The sequence below is a fragment of the Squalius cephalus genome (genome assembly GCF_949319135.1).
Source record: "Squalius cephalus genome assembly, chromosome: 8".
Lineage (NCBI taxonomy): Eukaryota > Metazoa > Chordata > Actinopteri > Cypriniformes > Leuciscidae > Squalius > Squalius cephalus.
Window position 1 is genome coordinate 46,651,182 of NC_137129.1, and position 17,449 is coordinate 46,668,630.

Below are 17,449 nucleotides of genomic sequence, written 5' to 3' on the forward strand. Positions count from 1 at the left end.
TACGCACACACTCACTACGCACACACTCACTACGCACACACTCACACTCACTGCACACACTCACACTCACTGCACACACTCACTGCACACACTCACTGTACACACACTCACTGCACACACACTCACTGCACACACACTCACTGCAGAAACACTCACCGCACACACACTCACTGCACACACACTCACTGCAGAAACTCACTGCACACACACTCACCGCACACACACTCACTGCACACACACTCACTGCACACACACTCACTGCACACACACTCACTGCACACACACTCACTGTACACTCAACACTCACTGTACACACACTCACTGCAGAAACACTCACCGCACACACACTCACTGCAGAAACACTCACTGTACACTCAACACTCACCACACACACACTCACTGCAGAAACACTCACTGTACACACACTCACTGCAGAAACACTCACTGTACACTCAACACTCACCACACACACACTCACTGCAGAAACACTCACTGCACACACACTCACTGCAGAAACACTCACCGCACACACACTCACTGCACACACACTCACTGCAGAAACACTCACTGCACACACACTCACTGCAGAAACACTCACTGCAGAAACACTCACTGCAGAAACACTCACCGCACACACACTCACTGCAGAAACACTCACCGCACACACACTCACCGCACACACACTCACTGCAGAAACACTCACTGCACACACACTCACTGCAGAAACACTCACTGCACACACTCACCGCACACACACTCACTGCAGAAACACTCACCGCACACACACTCACTGCAGAAACACTCACCGCACACACACTCACTGCACACACACTCACTGCAGAAACACTCACCGCACACACACTCACTGCAGAAACACTCACCGCACACACACTCACTGCAGAAACACTCACCGCACACACACTCACTGCACACACACTCACTGCACACACACTCACTGCAGAAACACTCACTGCACACACACTCACTGCAGAAACACTCACCGCACACACACTCACTGCACACACACTCACTGCAGAAACACTCACTGCACACACACTCACTGCAGAAACACTCACCACACACACACACTCACTGCAGAAACACTCACCGCACACACACTCACCGCACACACACTCACTGCAGAAACACTCACCGCACACACACTCACCGCAGAAACACTCACTGCACACACACTCACTGCAGAAACACTCACTGCACACACACTCACTGCAGAAACACTCACCGCACACACACTCACTGCAGAAACACTCACCGCACACACACTCACTGCAGAAACACTCACCGCACACACACTCACTGCAGAAACACTCACCGCACACACACTCACTGCAGAAACACTCACTGCACACACACTCACTGCAGAAACACTCACTGTGCATTCAACACTCACTCTTGAACTGTGGGAACATCGGCACCACGTTTCCAAGTGTCAGTGCGTCAAACTGATCTTCAGACGAGCTGTTCAGATCTGCCAACACAAACCGGTCACACACACACACCTTTACTCCGATACATGGAGACGGTCACAGACACAGACAGGCCCAGAACACACTACAGTGTAACAGATTTACGTTATACATTCACAAACTGAGGTTTGTCAGATCAGTCTCACTTCTGGGTACAAATGTCTCCCCAAAGTAAGGTTAAGCAGGTGCACCAGGGTCATTATTGTTAAATAAAACAAAGTAAAGCTATTTTTTATTAACTAAAATAAAAGCTAAAATAAAATATAAATATTAGATGAAAATATTAAGTTTTGCCATGGAAAGTGACTAAAATAAGCTTTAGATGATAATAGTCAATTAATAATATTAAAATAAGTGTGTAACGGTTTATAGAAAGAATGTAGGGCAGGGCTTGGTTCTGTGTATCTGTTGTTGATTGGCTGTAGAGATGTGGGTGTGGCTCTCAGCAGTGTATGCAGATGAGCGTGAGCTGCAGGGGCGGAGCTTAAACCGCACTCAGTGATTGGAGGATCCTGCATACGTCACCAGAGAGAAGACTGACGCTTCACTGAACATCCAGTTATGACAGTCTGATTAAACATTACCAGCTCAGAACAGTTTCAAATAAAACAACGTTTACAGTAAGATCAACAACATGAGTTTAGATATTAGATGAGTTTACATCTCATGACACACACTCACTGGGCGGATACAGGAAGCCGTACGTGACGTCAGAGTTGTTGAACTGCTCACAGGTTGCGCTCTGATTGGCTGGAATCCTGACGTCCGCTCGGAGACAATCTGAGACGACCGGAGAACTTCCAGCCTACAAACACACGACTTCGGTTTGTTATTAGAACCAGATCTGCAGAAATTCTGCTGAAAACATGAGTCATGCTGTGGTGATGTCAGCATGTTGCTGGGGTCTTGATTTGCAACTGCTACAGTGTTCTGAGTGGTTGCTAGGTCACTGCTATATGGTTGCTAAGGTGTTCTGGGTTTTTGCTGTATGATAAACTTTAACATTTAGTAATACTAGAGGTTAGATACATTACTAGCAGCACTAGTTCTTTATGACTCTAGGGGCTCTATTTTAACGATCTGAAATGCACGTATCAAGCGCGAAACGCAAGTAACTTTGTTACCGTTCTGTCCACAGTGAAGGAGCTCCAGACGGGTGTGTGTGTGTGTGTGCTGTAGGCCGTGATGAAGCCGTGTTGATTCAGGACACAGTATTCAGCATCAGACTGCAGGACTCGCGGACGGCCGAACAACATGTGCCGTCGCTCACTGTCTGCCACTGCACATATAATAATAATAATACACATATATTATTATTTACGGTTTCTTAATTTCTTGGCTCTCAGTGATTAAACCATAAAGTTTTTACATTGTGGGAAAACAGCAGCTTATCTTTTGTTATCCTCATTACAAATCCAGTAAGATGGTTCACTTTCATATGCAGGTCATGTTTAGTTTATAGTCCCTGAATAAACACATCTGAAGTAACATGCGGTCAGTCACGCAGCTGTGCTCGAGTCTGTGACCGACACCGACCATCACTGGACACTTCCTGCTGAACTTTATCAGCTTTGAGTAATATTGACTTTCATATCTTAGCAACATATCATAATCTCACTGTTATCTCGGCAGCGTTTCACAAACGCCTGATAGGTTCTGCCCACTCCATCTTACTCAGGAACTTCCTCATTTAAACTCAGTTTACCCTTTCAGATGGTGATACACAGTCCACAAGAGAAGAAACATCGGGGCACAGGTTAACTGTGGGGAAATGAAAGCTTTAGCATAAGTTCTGCCGGGAAGACTCAATTACTACGTCACCTATTGCCTTCACATCTATCCAATCATATTCTTATGCTCACTGTATAAAAGCTCGGTACTTACACATGTTGAGTTCGCAGATACTGAAGTGACGATTACCCCTATCCTCCCCACCATCACCAGGATGGTCCTGTCCACTCCTCCCGGGAGGTCGGCTGCGCCTCTGCCTTCGTCTTCAGGCAGGAATTGCAGATCCGATACCCTCGGATTATGCACTACGGACGGGGCCTACGCCAAATGACTTTGTATATTATCAGCTTGCTGAGCTGTCAATAAATGTACGGTTTATTGAAATAATTCTTTCTGGTAGAACTGAAAACATGCAGCTCAAGTTCATTTGGATAAAAGCATTTGCCAAATGCATCAATCCATGGGAATCCAAATATATGACTTTGGTGTTTTGAGCATCATGATCTACTATTTAAAATACAGGGATGCCTATAATAATGGTCAGTAGTTTACTGTAATATGTGATGTTACTCCAGACAAAACACTTTTTTCATGGTATTCATTTCAGCTCATGTTGCTCAGCAAAAATAGGCAAAACATACTCGGTTACTAATGTAACCTTGGCTCCCGGAGATTCTCTTCATGAGTAACGGGTGTGTTTCTATTCTCTTAATGAGTAACGGGTGTGTTTTGTCTCTTTTCTCATAATGAGTAACGGGTGTGTTTCTATTTTCTTAATGAGTAACGGGTGTGTTTTGTCTCTTTTCTCTTAATGAGTAATGGGTGTGTTTTGTCTCTATTCTCTTTTGTCTCTGTGTTCCCCCTTCTAGAAACGAATCACTAAGTCGTTCCTGCCTATAGACTGGTCGGCCACAAGGGCATGGTTTGCTGCTTTGGCCGCCAAGCTGGATCTTTAAGACAGACCGCTTAAGGGTGTCTAGTAGACGGGGCTCTAGCCTCAGAGATAGTGCCCTCGCGCGGAGGCCCATAGGCTCCTGTCGAGGGGCCAGACATGGACCAAATCGTGGCTGCCAAATTGTACCCTTCGCCTGGGAAAGGAGGTCCTTTCTCAGGGAAATTGGCCAGGGAGCTGCTGCCAACAGTTGCATCAACTTAGGGAGCCATGACTTGTTACACCAAAGAGGGGTCACGTGTCCATAGTCACTCATTGGCCCGCGCGTCCCTGTTCTTCAAGAAGAATATTGAGCAGTTGTCTTCTGAGGCGAAGAGGTCGACCTCTGCCCTCCCGAAGGTACTGCAGATTATGTGAACCGTCTGGGGATGGAGCATCCATTGCCCCACGACATCATGTCTGCCCCTTGGTTCTTCGGATGAGACGTTAAACCGAGGTCCTGACTCTCTGTGTGTGTCCTTTGGAAAAAGAGTAGGGGTGTAACCCCGGCATCCTGGCCAAATTTGCCCATTGGCCTCTGTCCATCATGGCCTCCTAATCATCCCCATATACTGATTGGCTTCTCCACCAGTAAGCTGGTGTGTGGTGGGCGTTCTGGCTCGGTATGGCTGCCATCGCATCATCCAGGTGGTGCTGCACATTGGTGGTGGTTGAGGAGATTCCCCCCTTCCATGTGTAAAGCGCTTTGAGTACCCAGCTCCCAGTGAATGAAGGTTGCGCTGTGCCCATAAGAGGAGCTATCTCACCAGTTTTTACAGAGGCCTCGATCTGAGTCCACCTTGATGGTTTATGCAGGACACCGCAGCCATGTTGTCCGAGCAGACTAAGACATGGTGCCCTTTCAGGACTGGTAGGAAGTTTTTAAAGGCCAGAAAAACTCCCAGCATTTCCAGGCACTGTTTCTCCATGCTCGACCAGGAGCCGGTGTCGGCCTGCCCTCACACAGAGCTCCCCAACCCGTGCTGGAGGCACCTGACGAGACCACCGTCCTTCTGAAGGCCAACCCCAAGTGTCCGGCCTGGTGCAGACAAGGGTCCTTCCCAGGGGCCAGGGTCATGACACAGCCGTGGTCCACCTTGACACGAAGGAACCTGGGGTTTCAGCCAATACTGGAGCTGTAGAGACAGTTCCGCCAGCTTACAGCGAGCAAGGCTTCTACAGACGCTACTTCCCCGTTCCAAAGAAGGACGGATTATCAGGCCCATCCTCGGTCTCAGGCATCTGAACCGCACTTTGATGAAACGGCCGTTCAAGATTGAAACAAATCCTCGTGCAAGTTTGCCTGAGGGATTGGTTCTTCTCAGTGGATCTAAAGGAAGACTAGGGTTGGGTATCCTTTGAATTTTAACGATTCCGATTCCTGTTTCCATTCTGCTTTTCGATTCCGATTCTTATCGATTCCTAATTTCGATTCCAATAAGGCAACAAAAAACAAACAAACTTGGATATCATTCACATTTAGTCTTATTGCAAAACATTTAATTGCAGCTGAATTTCATGAACAGAAATCAACAGGCTGAAGAACACTTACACAAGGAACGTTTGCTTGTGGTTTATAAATACCATAGAAGAACAACTAGCCTGACCAATATAAACATAAAGCATTCTAGACCTCTACCAACAGAACTAGAAAAGGCTATGTTTTATGAGGAACTTAGTACAAACCAAATTTCACTGTTTTATTGCAAATTTGTAAACAGTTCTAAGGAATCATCTGATTCCAAGAGAATTGCTTGGGGTATAGATTTGCAATATGACCTTCCAGATTCAGAATGGAGCCAGATATGTGCCAAAGCCCAGAATCTGTCAATTAACACTAGATTTAAGCTGATCCAATACAACTGGGTAATGCGTACATATGTCACCCCTGAAAAGTTAAACAGGTTTAACCCGGAAATCCCAGACATCTGTTTTAAATGCCAAAAAAATAAGGGAACATTCTTCCATTGTATCTGGGAATGTGAGGTGATCAAGTCATTCTGGCAAAAAGTGACAGCACTAATTTCTTCAATTATTTCAAAACCAATTCCAATGACCCCTGAAATATGTGCTTTGGGTTTAATTCCTGTAAGTCTACCATTATCAGGTTATCACACTAAAATGATTGACATTTGTCTAGTTCTTGCAAGACGTTTAGTAGCATTTTACTGGAAGAACATAGAAGGTCCATCCATTGATCATTGGCTAAAAGATCTGTCACATTGCATTGCATTGGAAAGAATAACCTACAGCATAAAGGGCAAACTAAAAGATTATCATAAAATATGGGATCTTTTTATACATTTTCTGGAAAATAACCAAATATCGATACAGGCAATGTTAGATACCTCTCACTCCACTGATTGATATGTGTATATATGATGTGCTTATGTATTTGAAAATATGTGGACATGTCTGTCTTAGCCTTTGTGTAATAACTTCTAACGCTGTGTGACTGATTTTTTGGATGCTGAGGGTGGGGGTGGGAAGATATATAAAATATATATAAAATGTTTTGTTTTTTGGAAATGTTCTTATGTTTTTCAATAAAAATATGTAAATAAACGTAAAGCATTACTAAAGACAATAAACACTCAATAATTAAAAAAGAACAAATAAAAAATTAGCAATGGCAACAAATAGATAAAACTGAATAAAGATATGATTGAAATATACAGTGTTTTAAGATTTTCAGGTGTACATTTCAGGTGTATCATATATTCAGGTACAGAAACTGTAATCAAATGTAGAATAACACTGCACTTTATAAATAAAATATACATTACAAATATAGTTACAAAAGTTATTCAGTGAAGAACGAGACGGCAGCTTCTGTCACTCTCAGTTCAGTTCACATGACTCATCTCTCGCTCGAATGCTTTGAAGTTATTCTGAAATGCTCACGAAGGAATCGATAAGAGGAATCGAAATCCTAAGGATGACTAATGATTTCATATCCAGATTGATATTTCTCAGATCTGCGTTCGAGGATGTGGCTTACCATTATTCCGGAGAAAAAGGAGTTTTCCCAAAGCATCCACTAACACGCACTATGAGTGAAATGTATGGATAGGGAAGTATCTCTACACTTCTGCTTTGCCGCACCACAGTCTCCAGACATGTGTGTGTGTGTGTGTGTGTGTGTGTGTAATGTGTGCCCTTGTTTATATTACATTGTGGGGACCAAATGTCCCCATAAGAATAGTAAAACCTGAGATCACCTACATTGTGGGGACCACCACCACTTTTCAAAAGGCTTATAAATCACACAGGATGAGTTGTTTTGAGAAAGTAAAAATGCAGAATGTTTCCTGTGATGGGCAGGTTTAGGGGCAGGGGCAGTGTGTGTGTGTGTGTGTGTGTGATGGGCAGGTTTAGGGGCAGGGGCAGTGTAAGGGGATAGAATATACAGTTTGTACGGTATAAAAACCATTACGTCTATGGAGAGTCCCCACAAAGATAGTGAACCAGACATGTGTGTGTGTGTGTGTGTGTGTTTGTGTGTATGTGTGTGTGTGTGTGTGTGTGTGTGTGTGTGAGAGAGAGAGTGTTGACACACAACTGAACTCACCTTCAGCCTCAGAGAGATTCAAACGCATGTTGATGTCACTTCCACTCTGAAACACAGACACAGACAGTGTTACGGACACACCGGATAACTAACCCAACTAATGCAACTAATGAACCCTTATTGTCTAGTGTTGACATTTACATGTCTAGATTTAAATACAATGTTTGTGTGTACTAGTTCAGTGCAGCTCAGTGTGTGTGTGTACCAGAGCAGCGCAGCTACAGCCCAGTGTGTGTGTGTGTGTGTGTGTGTGTGTGTGTGTACCAGAGCAGCGCAGCTACAGCCCAGTGTGTGTGTGTGTGTGTGTGTGTGTGTGTGTGTACCAGAGCAGCGCAGCTACAGCCCAGTGTGTGTGTGTGTGTGTGTGTGTGTGTGTGTGTGTGTGTGTGTGTACCAGAGCAGCGCAGCTACAGCCCAGTGTGTGTGTGTGTGTGTGTGTGTGTGTGTGTGTGTGTACCAGAGCAGCGCAGTTACAGCCCAGTGTGTGTGTGTGTGTGTGTGTGTGTGTGTGTGTGTGTGTGTGTGTGTGTGTGTGTGTGTGTGTGTGTGTGTGTGTGTGTGTGTACCAGAGCAGCGCAGCTACAGCCCAGTGTGTGTGTGGGCTCCAGGCTGCGGATCGGACACTGCCTCGGGCCGCTCTGCTCGCGCGGGGGGGCAGGGCTGTGGAAGGGGGCGCGCAGCAGGTGATTCAGGCTCCCGTGGGTCCCGTTATTATGGGATGGGGAGATCTCCAGCACGTCTGAGGAGAGAGGAGCACATCCAGGGACGGCTAGAGGACCAGCACTTCTGCTCAAGGTACATGTGCTCTATAAATCAAGACCTGACGCGTGTTCTCGTACCACACATGAGGTTGTACAGCTCAATGTTGGAAAACGGATCCACTTCCGTCTGAAAGAGGAATTTAGGTCCAAAACTGAGAAACGCAGCCTGAGGGAGACAGAGTCGACAGCATGAGCTGGAATACACCACAGTTACAGTCATGGGTCATTCACTGTGAAAGCTGACAACAATCTGAGAAAAAGTTGTGCATTTAGACATCATTACAGCATCACACTCTCAGACACACAGACAGACACACAGACAGACACACAGACAGACACACAGACACACACACAGACACACACACAGACACACACACAGACACACACACAGACACACACACATACACACACACACACACACACTCTAACCCTACCCCTAAACCTACCCATCACAGAAAACTTTCTGCATTTTTACATTTTCAAAAAAATATAATTTAGTGTGTTTATTAACCCATTCCCCTCATGGGGAGCGCTGGCTGGTGATCTCAGGTTTTACTATCCTTGTGGGGACATTTGGTTCCCACAATGTAATATAAATCAAATGCACACACACACACAGACATACACAGACACGCAAGCACGTACGTACGCGCACACACAGACACACACAGACACACACACACACACACACACACACACACACACACACACACACACACACACACACACCTGCATGCTGTAGATGTCATTATCATATCCATGATTTCCTCCGGAGCAGAATGTGAGAGACCCCGGAGACCTGCAGTAACACACACACACACACAAACACACACACACACACACAAAAGTTTGGAATAATTATGTTTTTAAAACTGTTTTGAAAGAGTCTCCTCTGCTCATCAAGGCTGCGTTCACTGTTTTTACTGTACTTCTGCTCAGTGTAAATCAGCAGTTCAGCATCATTACTCCAGTCTCCAGTGTCACATGACCCTTCAGAAATCACTCTAATATGAGGATCAAGAAACACTGATGATTATTATCAGTGTTGAAAACAGTTCATATTTCTGTGGAAACTGTGATGCATTTTATTTTTCAGGATTCTCTGATGAACTGAAAGGTCAAAAGAACCGCTTTTATTTGAGAACAGAATCTTTTGTCACATTATAAGAGTGTGTGATGAGTGTAGTGCTGTACCTCTCGAAGAGCCAGCGCGGGCTCACCAACACACTCACGTCCTCGATGCGCCGGTTATTGGCGTAGTGGAAGCGCTTCGGCAACAGGTGTTTCAGATACGGCTTGATCTGCTGCTGAGGACGCTTACACTGCAACACACACACACACACACACACACACACACACACACACACACACACACACACACACACACACACACACACACACACACACACACACGTGTTTCAGATACGGCTTGATCTGCTGCTGAGGACGCTTACACTGCAACACACACACACACACACACACACACACGTGTTTCAGATACGGCTTGATCTGCTGCTGAGGACGCTTACACTGCAACACAACACATCAACACACACTCACACTTACAAACACATCATCAACACACACACTTACAATTACATCATCAACACACACACTCACAAACACGTCATCAACACACACTCACACACCCATCTGCAGATTCAGCACGCTACAAAACACAGATGTTTGAGTGTGTTGTCATCACACACAGAATAAAACACACAGATGTTTGAGTGTGTTGTCATCACACACAGAATAAAACACACAGATGTTTGAGTGTGTGTTGTTGTCATCACACACAGAATAAAACACACAGATGTTTGAGTGTGTGTTGTTGTCATCACACACACGCTGAAACATGTTCATCCTCCAGCTGTGTGCAGAATCCTACAGTGTGTAAAGCGATAATCATGTCAATACAATCAATCAACAAATCAGACAAATCAATAAATCTGTCTTTACGTGTATTTGTGAAATCTAAATATTTTTAATGATAGAAAATAAACACTTGGGGTCATAACTGCTAATCTGCTTTTAAACAATCTGTGTGTATAAATCGCTAAATAAATAATCTTGACTCAAACTAATTAAATTTAAAATCATTGAAAACGCAGATAGCAGTGTTTCTGTCTGAGGCGATAACTGTACGAACTCGCTGAATCACACATGAGGACATTAATCTGAGTTATTAAAACACAGCAGGAAATATGCAGACACTTACCGACATGTTCGCCACGAGCGCAGCCGCGTCCACTGTCAACACACACACACACACACACACACACACACACACACACACACACACACACACACACACACACACACACACACACACACACAGAACACTGTCAAAAGTATATTTTTAGGTTGTAAATAAAGCAAATATTATATGAGTAAGTTTTACAACAAAACATCAGTCATGGATCTCTGGTTTAACTGAATGTGTCACTCTCCGTTTCTTTGTAAGTAATGGTGAGATTTGCTAGTAAACTCTGAGAGCTTGTTCAGTGTGGACGGCTGTTCTAGATTCAGCACGAAGTTTGTAAACATCCTCATCGCTACAGTATTACAGTATTTGTCTTTGGTGTGAACAGGCTTCAAATCTGGAATCATACACACAAACTTGACAAAGTGCAAAATACACTTTAAAAATGATTTATCAAAATTGTAAATAAAACAAAGATTATTGTAGTTTATTTTACAAGAAACAGTTTCATTTCTGAGTGAAAAACTTTTTCCAGCTCTGAACTGTGTGTCTGACTTACAGGTGTGTGTGTCTGACTTACAGGTGTGTGTGTCTGACTTACAGGTGTGTGTCTGACTTACAGGTGTGTGTGTGTCTGACTTACAGGTGTGTGTGTATCTGACTTACAGGTGTGTGTGTTTGACTTACAGGTGTGTGTGTTTGACTTACAGCTGTGTGTGTATCTGACTTACAGGTGTGTGTGTGTGTCTGACTTACAGGTGTGTGTGTGTATCTGACTTACAGGTGTGTGTGTTTGACTTACAGCTGTGTGTGTCTGACTTACAGGTGTGTGTGTTTGACTTACAGGTGTGTGTGTGTCTGACTTACAGGTGTGTGGGTCTGACTTACAGGTGTGTGTGTCTGACTTACAGGTGTGTGTGTCTGACTTACAGGTGTGTGGGTCTGACTTACAGGTGTGTGTGTTTGACTTACAGGTGTGTGGGTCTGACTTACAGGTGTGTATCTGACTTACAGGTGTGTGTGTGTCTGACTTACAGGTGTGTGGGTCTGACTTACAGGTGTGTGTATCTGACTTACAGGTGTGTGTGTGTCTGACTTACAGGTGTGTGTGTGTCTGACTTACAGGTGTGTGGGTCTGACTTACAGGTGTGTGTATCTGACTTACAGGTGTGTGTGTGTGTGACTTACAGGTGTGTGGGTCTGACTTACAGGTGTGTGTGTTTGACTTACAGGTGTGTGTTTGACTTACAGGTGTGTGTGTGTCTGACTTACAGGTGTGTGTGTGTGTGTCTGACTTACAGGTGTGTGTGTGTCTGACTTACAGGTGTGTGGGTCTGACTTACAGGTGTGTGTCTGACTTACAGGTGTGTGTGTATCTGACTTACAGGTGTGTGTGTTTGACTTACAGGTGTGTGTGTCTGACTTACAGGTGTGTGTGTTTGACTTACAGGTGTGTGTCTGACTTACAGGTGTGTGTGTGTGTGTGTGTGTGTGTGTGTGTGTCTGACTTACAGGTGTGTGTGTGTCTGACTTACAGGTGTGTGGGTCTGACTTACAGGTGTGTGTGTGTCTGACTTACAGGTGTGTGTGTGTCTGACTTACAGGTGTGTGGGTCTGACTTACAGGTGTGTGTCTGACTTACAGGTGTGTGTGTATCTGACTTACAGGTGTGTGTGTTTGACTTACAGGTGTGTGGGTCTGACTTACAGGTGTGTGTCTGACTTACAGGTGTGTGTGTTTGACTTACAGCTGTGTGTGTGTCTGACTTACAGGTGTGTGTCTGACTTACAGGTGTGTGTGTTTGACTTACAGGTGTGTGGGTCTGACTTACAGGTGTGTGTCTGACTTACAGGTGTGTGTGTTTGACTTACAGGTGTGTGTGTCTGACTTACAGGTGTGTGTGTTTGACTTACAGGTGTGTGTCTGACTTACAGGTGTGTGTGTCTGACTTACAGGTGTGTGTGTTTGACTTACAGGTGTGTGTGTGTCTGACTTACAGGTGTGTGTGTGTGTGTGTGTCTGACTTACAGGTGTGTGTGTCTGACTTACAGGTGTGTGTTTGACTTACAGGTGTGTGTGTGTCTGACTTACAGGTGTGTGTGTGTGTGTGTCTGACTTACAGGTGTGTGGGTCTGACTTACAGGTGTGTGTGTGTGTCTGACTTACAGGTGTGTGTGTGTGTGTCTGACTTACAGGTGTGTGTGTGTGTCTGACTTACAGGTGTGTGTGTGTGTGTGTGTGTGTGTCTGACTTACAGGTGTGTGTGTGTTTGACTTACAGGTGTGTGTCTGACTTACAGGTGTGTGTCTGACTTACATGTGTGTGTCTGACTTACAGGTGTGTGTGTTTGACTTACAGGTGTGTGTCTGACTTACAGGTGTGTGTCTGACTTACAGGTGTGTGTGTCTGACTTACAGGTGTGTGTCTGACTTACAGGTGTGTGTGTGTCTGACTTACAGTTGTGTGTTTGACTTACAGGAATGTGTGTTTGACTTACAGGAGTGTGTGTGTTTGACTTACAGGAGTGTGTGTGTTTGACTTACAGGAGTGTGTGTGTCTGACTCTCAGGTGTGTGTGTGTCTGACTTACAGGTGTGTGTCTGATTTACAGGTGTGTGTTTGATTTACAGGTGTGTGTGTGTCTGACTTACAGGTGTGTGTTTTGTCTTTTGCTCTGATTCGTCCAAATGGACCCTCACTGACAAACAGATGATCAACATCACCCACAAAATCCTGAAGAACTTCTTTACGCTCACAGCTGGTCTCCTCCATACCTGCAAACACACACACACACACACACACACACACACACACATCACATTTGCACATGATGGAGAGTTTCTCCACGGCTAAGCGTGTGTGTGTGTGTGTGTGTGTGTGTGTTACCGTGATCTGCGACGATGATGATGTTGACGCACTGATGAAGGTTGAGTTGTTTGAGGCCGTTCATCAGCTGACCGATGACTCTGTCCACACCCTGCAGAGCCATGATCAGCTACACACACACACACACACACACACACACACACGCATTAATGTTTTTATATCAACATATCATCTGTTGCTACTGACCTTCATATATCAGACAGGAAGTGATGTGAGAGCAATATCATAAACACAGTGTGTGTGTGTGTGTGTAACTGTTTAACACTTGTATTATGTTAAAAGTCGATCACTGATGATCATTCAATTTCAGATCATTGACCCTATTCTATGGAGGTAATATGATGTCATAAAGAATCGCATGCACGAGAGAAGATCTGTAAAGGTGTAAATCGCCTTTCAAGTGTAAGAACAAAATATTTGCAGCATTTTACTGTTATTGGTGAGTGTAATTCATGTGTTGTGAAACTGCAGCTTCATGCTAACGCAAATAAACATGATCTGTGTTCCTCTGACTTCCATTTCTCCGCGCTTACACTTTTGGCACGGGTTTATCACACAAATACAGCCAGAAGCTCTGCAGGCCTGAGAACAGCGGTGTGCAGCCGAAACACCAGAGTCAGGAACTGCAGAACAGATTCTCTGCGTAAAATCACACTTTGTGTAAAAATAAACTGGTGCAAATGTGTAAAAGGCTTGTTGTGTGCATGAGGCAAAACAGTTCCCGGAATAACCCGATTTGTTCTTCCTTCACGATTCTGTTTCTCACTGAGTTCTGCGAGCGAAGAGGAGGGCGGGTCCAACTTCATCATGTAGCCAATCAGAGAGCTTCTCGCTGACTCTCGATTTACTCGTATCTGATTGGTTCAATAAACATGCCAGTCACCAGAACACGTCTTTATCTTCATTTGGCTCAGAAACGTTCTCGTTGCCAAAATGGAACTTTTAATGCACACATAAATAAATAAATAAATAAATAAATAAATAAATAAATAAATAAAATAGTTATCAAAAATTAATCACACATAGTTGTGTACTTGATGATGGAGACCCATCTGATCCCCTCCCAGATACAAACGGATGAAGCAAGGCTGCTAGGTTAATACTCGCCGCGTCCGCACGACAAAAGGTGCGCACAGCAAAAATGACGCCACTGCGGTGTGGGCGGTCGCGCGCGCTGGGTGTGCAAGACACCATTTCTCTTGGCGGTGTGCACGGCTGTTTTTGTAACACAGTTCAGCATGATGTTTTATGCCATGTCCTCCAGGACACGGACCCTGGCAGCAATAACCTAACCTCGAGGACAGGACAGATGCTCATGTGACGTGTGTCTGCTCACCCAGACCCAGACTAACCTAACCCTAACCTCGAGGACAGGACAGATGCTCATGTGAGGTGTATCTGTTCACCCAGACCCAGACTAACCTAACCCTAACCTCGAGGACAGGACAGATGCGCATGTGACGTGTGTCTGCTCACCCAGACCCAGACTAACCTAACCCTAACCTAGAGGACAGGACAGATGCTCATGTGACGTGTGTCTGTTCACCCAGACCCAGACTAACCTTACCCTAACCTCGAGGACAGGACAGATGCGCATGTGACGTGTATCTGTTCACCCAGACCCAGACTAACCTAACCCTAACCTCGAGGACAGGACAGATGCTCATGTGACGTGTGTCTGCTCACCCAGACCCAGACTAACCTAACCCTAACCCCGAGGACAGGACAGATGCTCATGTGACGTGTATCTGTTCACCCAGACCCAGACTAACCTAACCCTAACCTCGAGGACAGGACAGATGCTCATGTGACGTGTATCTGTTCACCCAGACCCAGACTAACCTAACCCTAACCTCGAGGACAGGACAGATGCGCATGTGACGTGTGTCTGCTCACCCAGACCCAGACTAACCTAACCCTAACCTCGAGGACAGGACAGATGCTCATGTGACGTGTGTCTGTTCACCCAGACCCAGACTAACCTAACCCTAACCTCGAGGACAGGACAGATGCGCATGTGACGTGTGTCTGCTCACCCAGACCCAGACTAACCTAACCCTAACCTCGAGGACAGGACAGATGCTCATGTGACGTGTATCTGTTCACCCAGACCCAGACTAACCTAACCCTAACCTCGAGGACAGGACAGATGCTCATGTGACGTGTATCTGTTCACCCAGACCCAGACTAACCTAACCCTAACCCCGAGGACAGGACAGATGCTCATGTGACGTGTGTCTGTTCACCCAGACCCAGACTAACCTAACCCTAACCCCGAGGACAGGACAGATGCTCATGTGACGTGTGTCTGTTCACCCAGACCCAGACTAACCTAACCCTAACCTTGAGGACAGGACAGATGCGCATGTGACGTGTATCTGTTCACCCAGACCCAGACTAACCTAACCCTAACCCCGAGGACAGGACAGATGCTCATGTGACGTGTGTCTGTTCACCCAGACCCAGACTAACCTAACCCTAACCTCGAGGACAGGACAGATGCTCATGTGACGTGTGTCTGTTCACCCAGACCCAGACTAACCTAACCCTAACCTCGAGGACAGGACAGATGCGCATGTGACGTGTGTCTGCTCACCCAGACCCAGACTAACCTAACCCTAACCTCGAGGACAGGACAGATGCTCATGTGACGTGTATCTGTTCACCCAGACCCAGACTAACCTAACCCTAACCTCGAGGACAGGACAGATGCGCATGTGACGTGTGTCTGCTCACCCAGACCCAGACTAACCTAACCCTAACCTCGAGGACAGGACAGATGCGCATGTGACGTGTGTCTGCTCACCCAGACCCAGACTAACCTAACCCTAACCTCGAGGACAGGACAGATGCTCATGTGACGTGTATCTGTTCACCCAGACCCAGACTAACCTAACCCTAACCCCGAGGACAGGACAGATGCTCATGTGACGTGTATCTGTTCACCCAGACTAACCTAACCCTAACCCCGAGGACAGGACAGATGCTCATGTGACGTGTATCTGTTCACCCAGACTAACCTAACCCTAACCCCGAGGACAGGACAGATGCTCATGTGACGTGTATCTGTTCACCCAGACTAACCTAACCCTAACCCCGAGGACAGGACAGATGCTCATGTGACGTGTATCTGTTCACCCAGACTAACCTAACCCTAACCCCGAGGACAGGACAGATGCTCATGTGACGTGTGTCTGCTTTACAAGCCTCACTGAAGGACTTCAGGATCGATCACTCTTCATGCCAAGACCTTGACCAACAGGTCACTCTTCCGAGATCGGATCTGACATCGGATGAAGTTGGTCATCTTCTTAACGAAGAACGAACACAACTGCGTGTGTGTGTGTGTGTGTGTGTGTGTGTGAGTGTGTGTGTTTTCTCACTCCTCCGCTGACAGGTCCAAAGCTGTGTCCAGAACTATCAGGCTCCTCTAGATACAGCGTGAGGAAATCCGGCCTAAAGCACCAGCAACAGCAGAGACACACACACAGACGAGCGATGAACATGATGAGCATGAGTGTGATGAAGATGAGTGTGATGAACATGATGATGAAGATAAGTGTGATGAAGATGAGTGTGATGATGATGATGATAATGATGAAGTTAATGCGTCTTGATTTAAGGATGTTTGGTTATCTGTACTGGAGTGGAGTCGGTGTGAACACACACACATGAAGTGATCTGATGAAGACATGATGAAGATGATTTACCGTTTATCCTCTGGCAACTGCAGCCACCGTAGAACAGTGAAGACCCTCTCCTCATACGGGACCTTACTGCACACACACACACACACACACACACACACACACACACACACACACACACACACACACACACAGACACACACAGTATATAATGGGTGATTAATGGCTAA

At 45.6% G+C, this 17,449-nt stretch overlaps 1 protein-coding gene across 1 annotated transcript in view; it reads right to left on the reverse strand.

The window, feature by feature from the left end:
* LOC307163825 (venom phosphodiesterase CdcPDE) overlaps window positions 1-17,449 on the reverse strand; it is a 48,038-nt gene that overhangs the window by 17,402 nt on the left and 13,187 nt on the right. The window contains exons 10-22 of the mRNA XM_079880058.1: window positions 17,283-17,348; window positions 16,956-17,028; window positions 13,573-13,681; window positions 13,338-13,460; window positions 10,703-10,734; window positions 9,676-9,803; window positions 9,211-9,280; window positions 8,560-8,647; window positions 8,287-8,459; window positions 7,721-7,766; window positions 2,612-2,766; window positions 2,169-2,292; window positions 1,412-1,489 (exon numbers count right to left, since the gene is read on the reverse strand). Coding sequence (XP_079736184.1) covers window positions 1,412-1,489; window positions 2,169-2,292; window positions 2,612-2,766; window positions 7,721-7,766; window positions 8,287-8,459; window positions 8,560-8,647; window positions 9,211-9,280; window positions 9,676-9,803; window positions 10,703-10,734; window positions 13,338-13,460; window positions 13,573-13,681; window positions 16,956-17,028; window positions 17,283-17,348 — 1,265 coding nt within the window. The remainder of the gene's footprint in view (window positions 1-1,411; window positions 1,490-2,168; window positions 2,293-2,611; window positions 2,767-7,720; window positions 7,767-8,286; window positions 8,460-8,559; window positions 8,648-9,210; window positions 9,281-9,675; window positions 9,804-10,702; window positions 10,735-13,337; window positions 13,461-13,572; window positions 13,682-16,955; window positions 17,029-17,282; window positions 17,349-17,449) is intronic.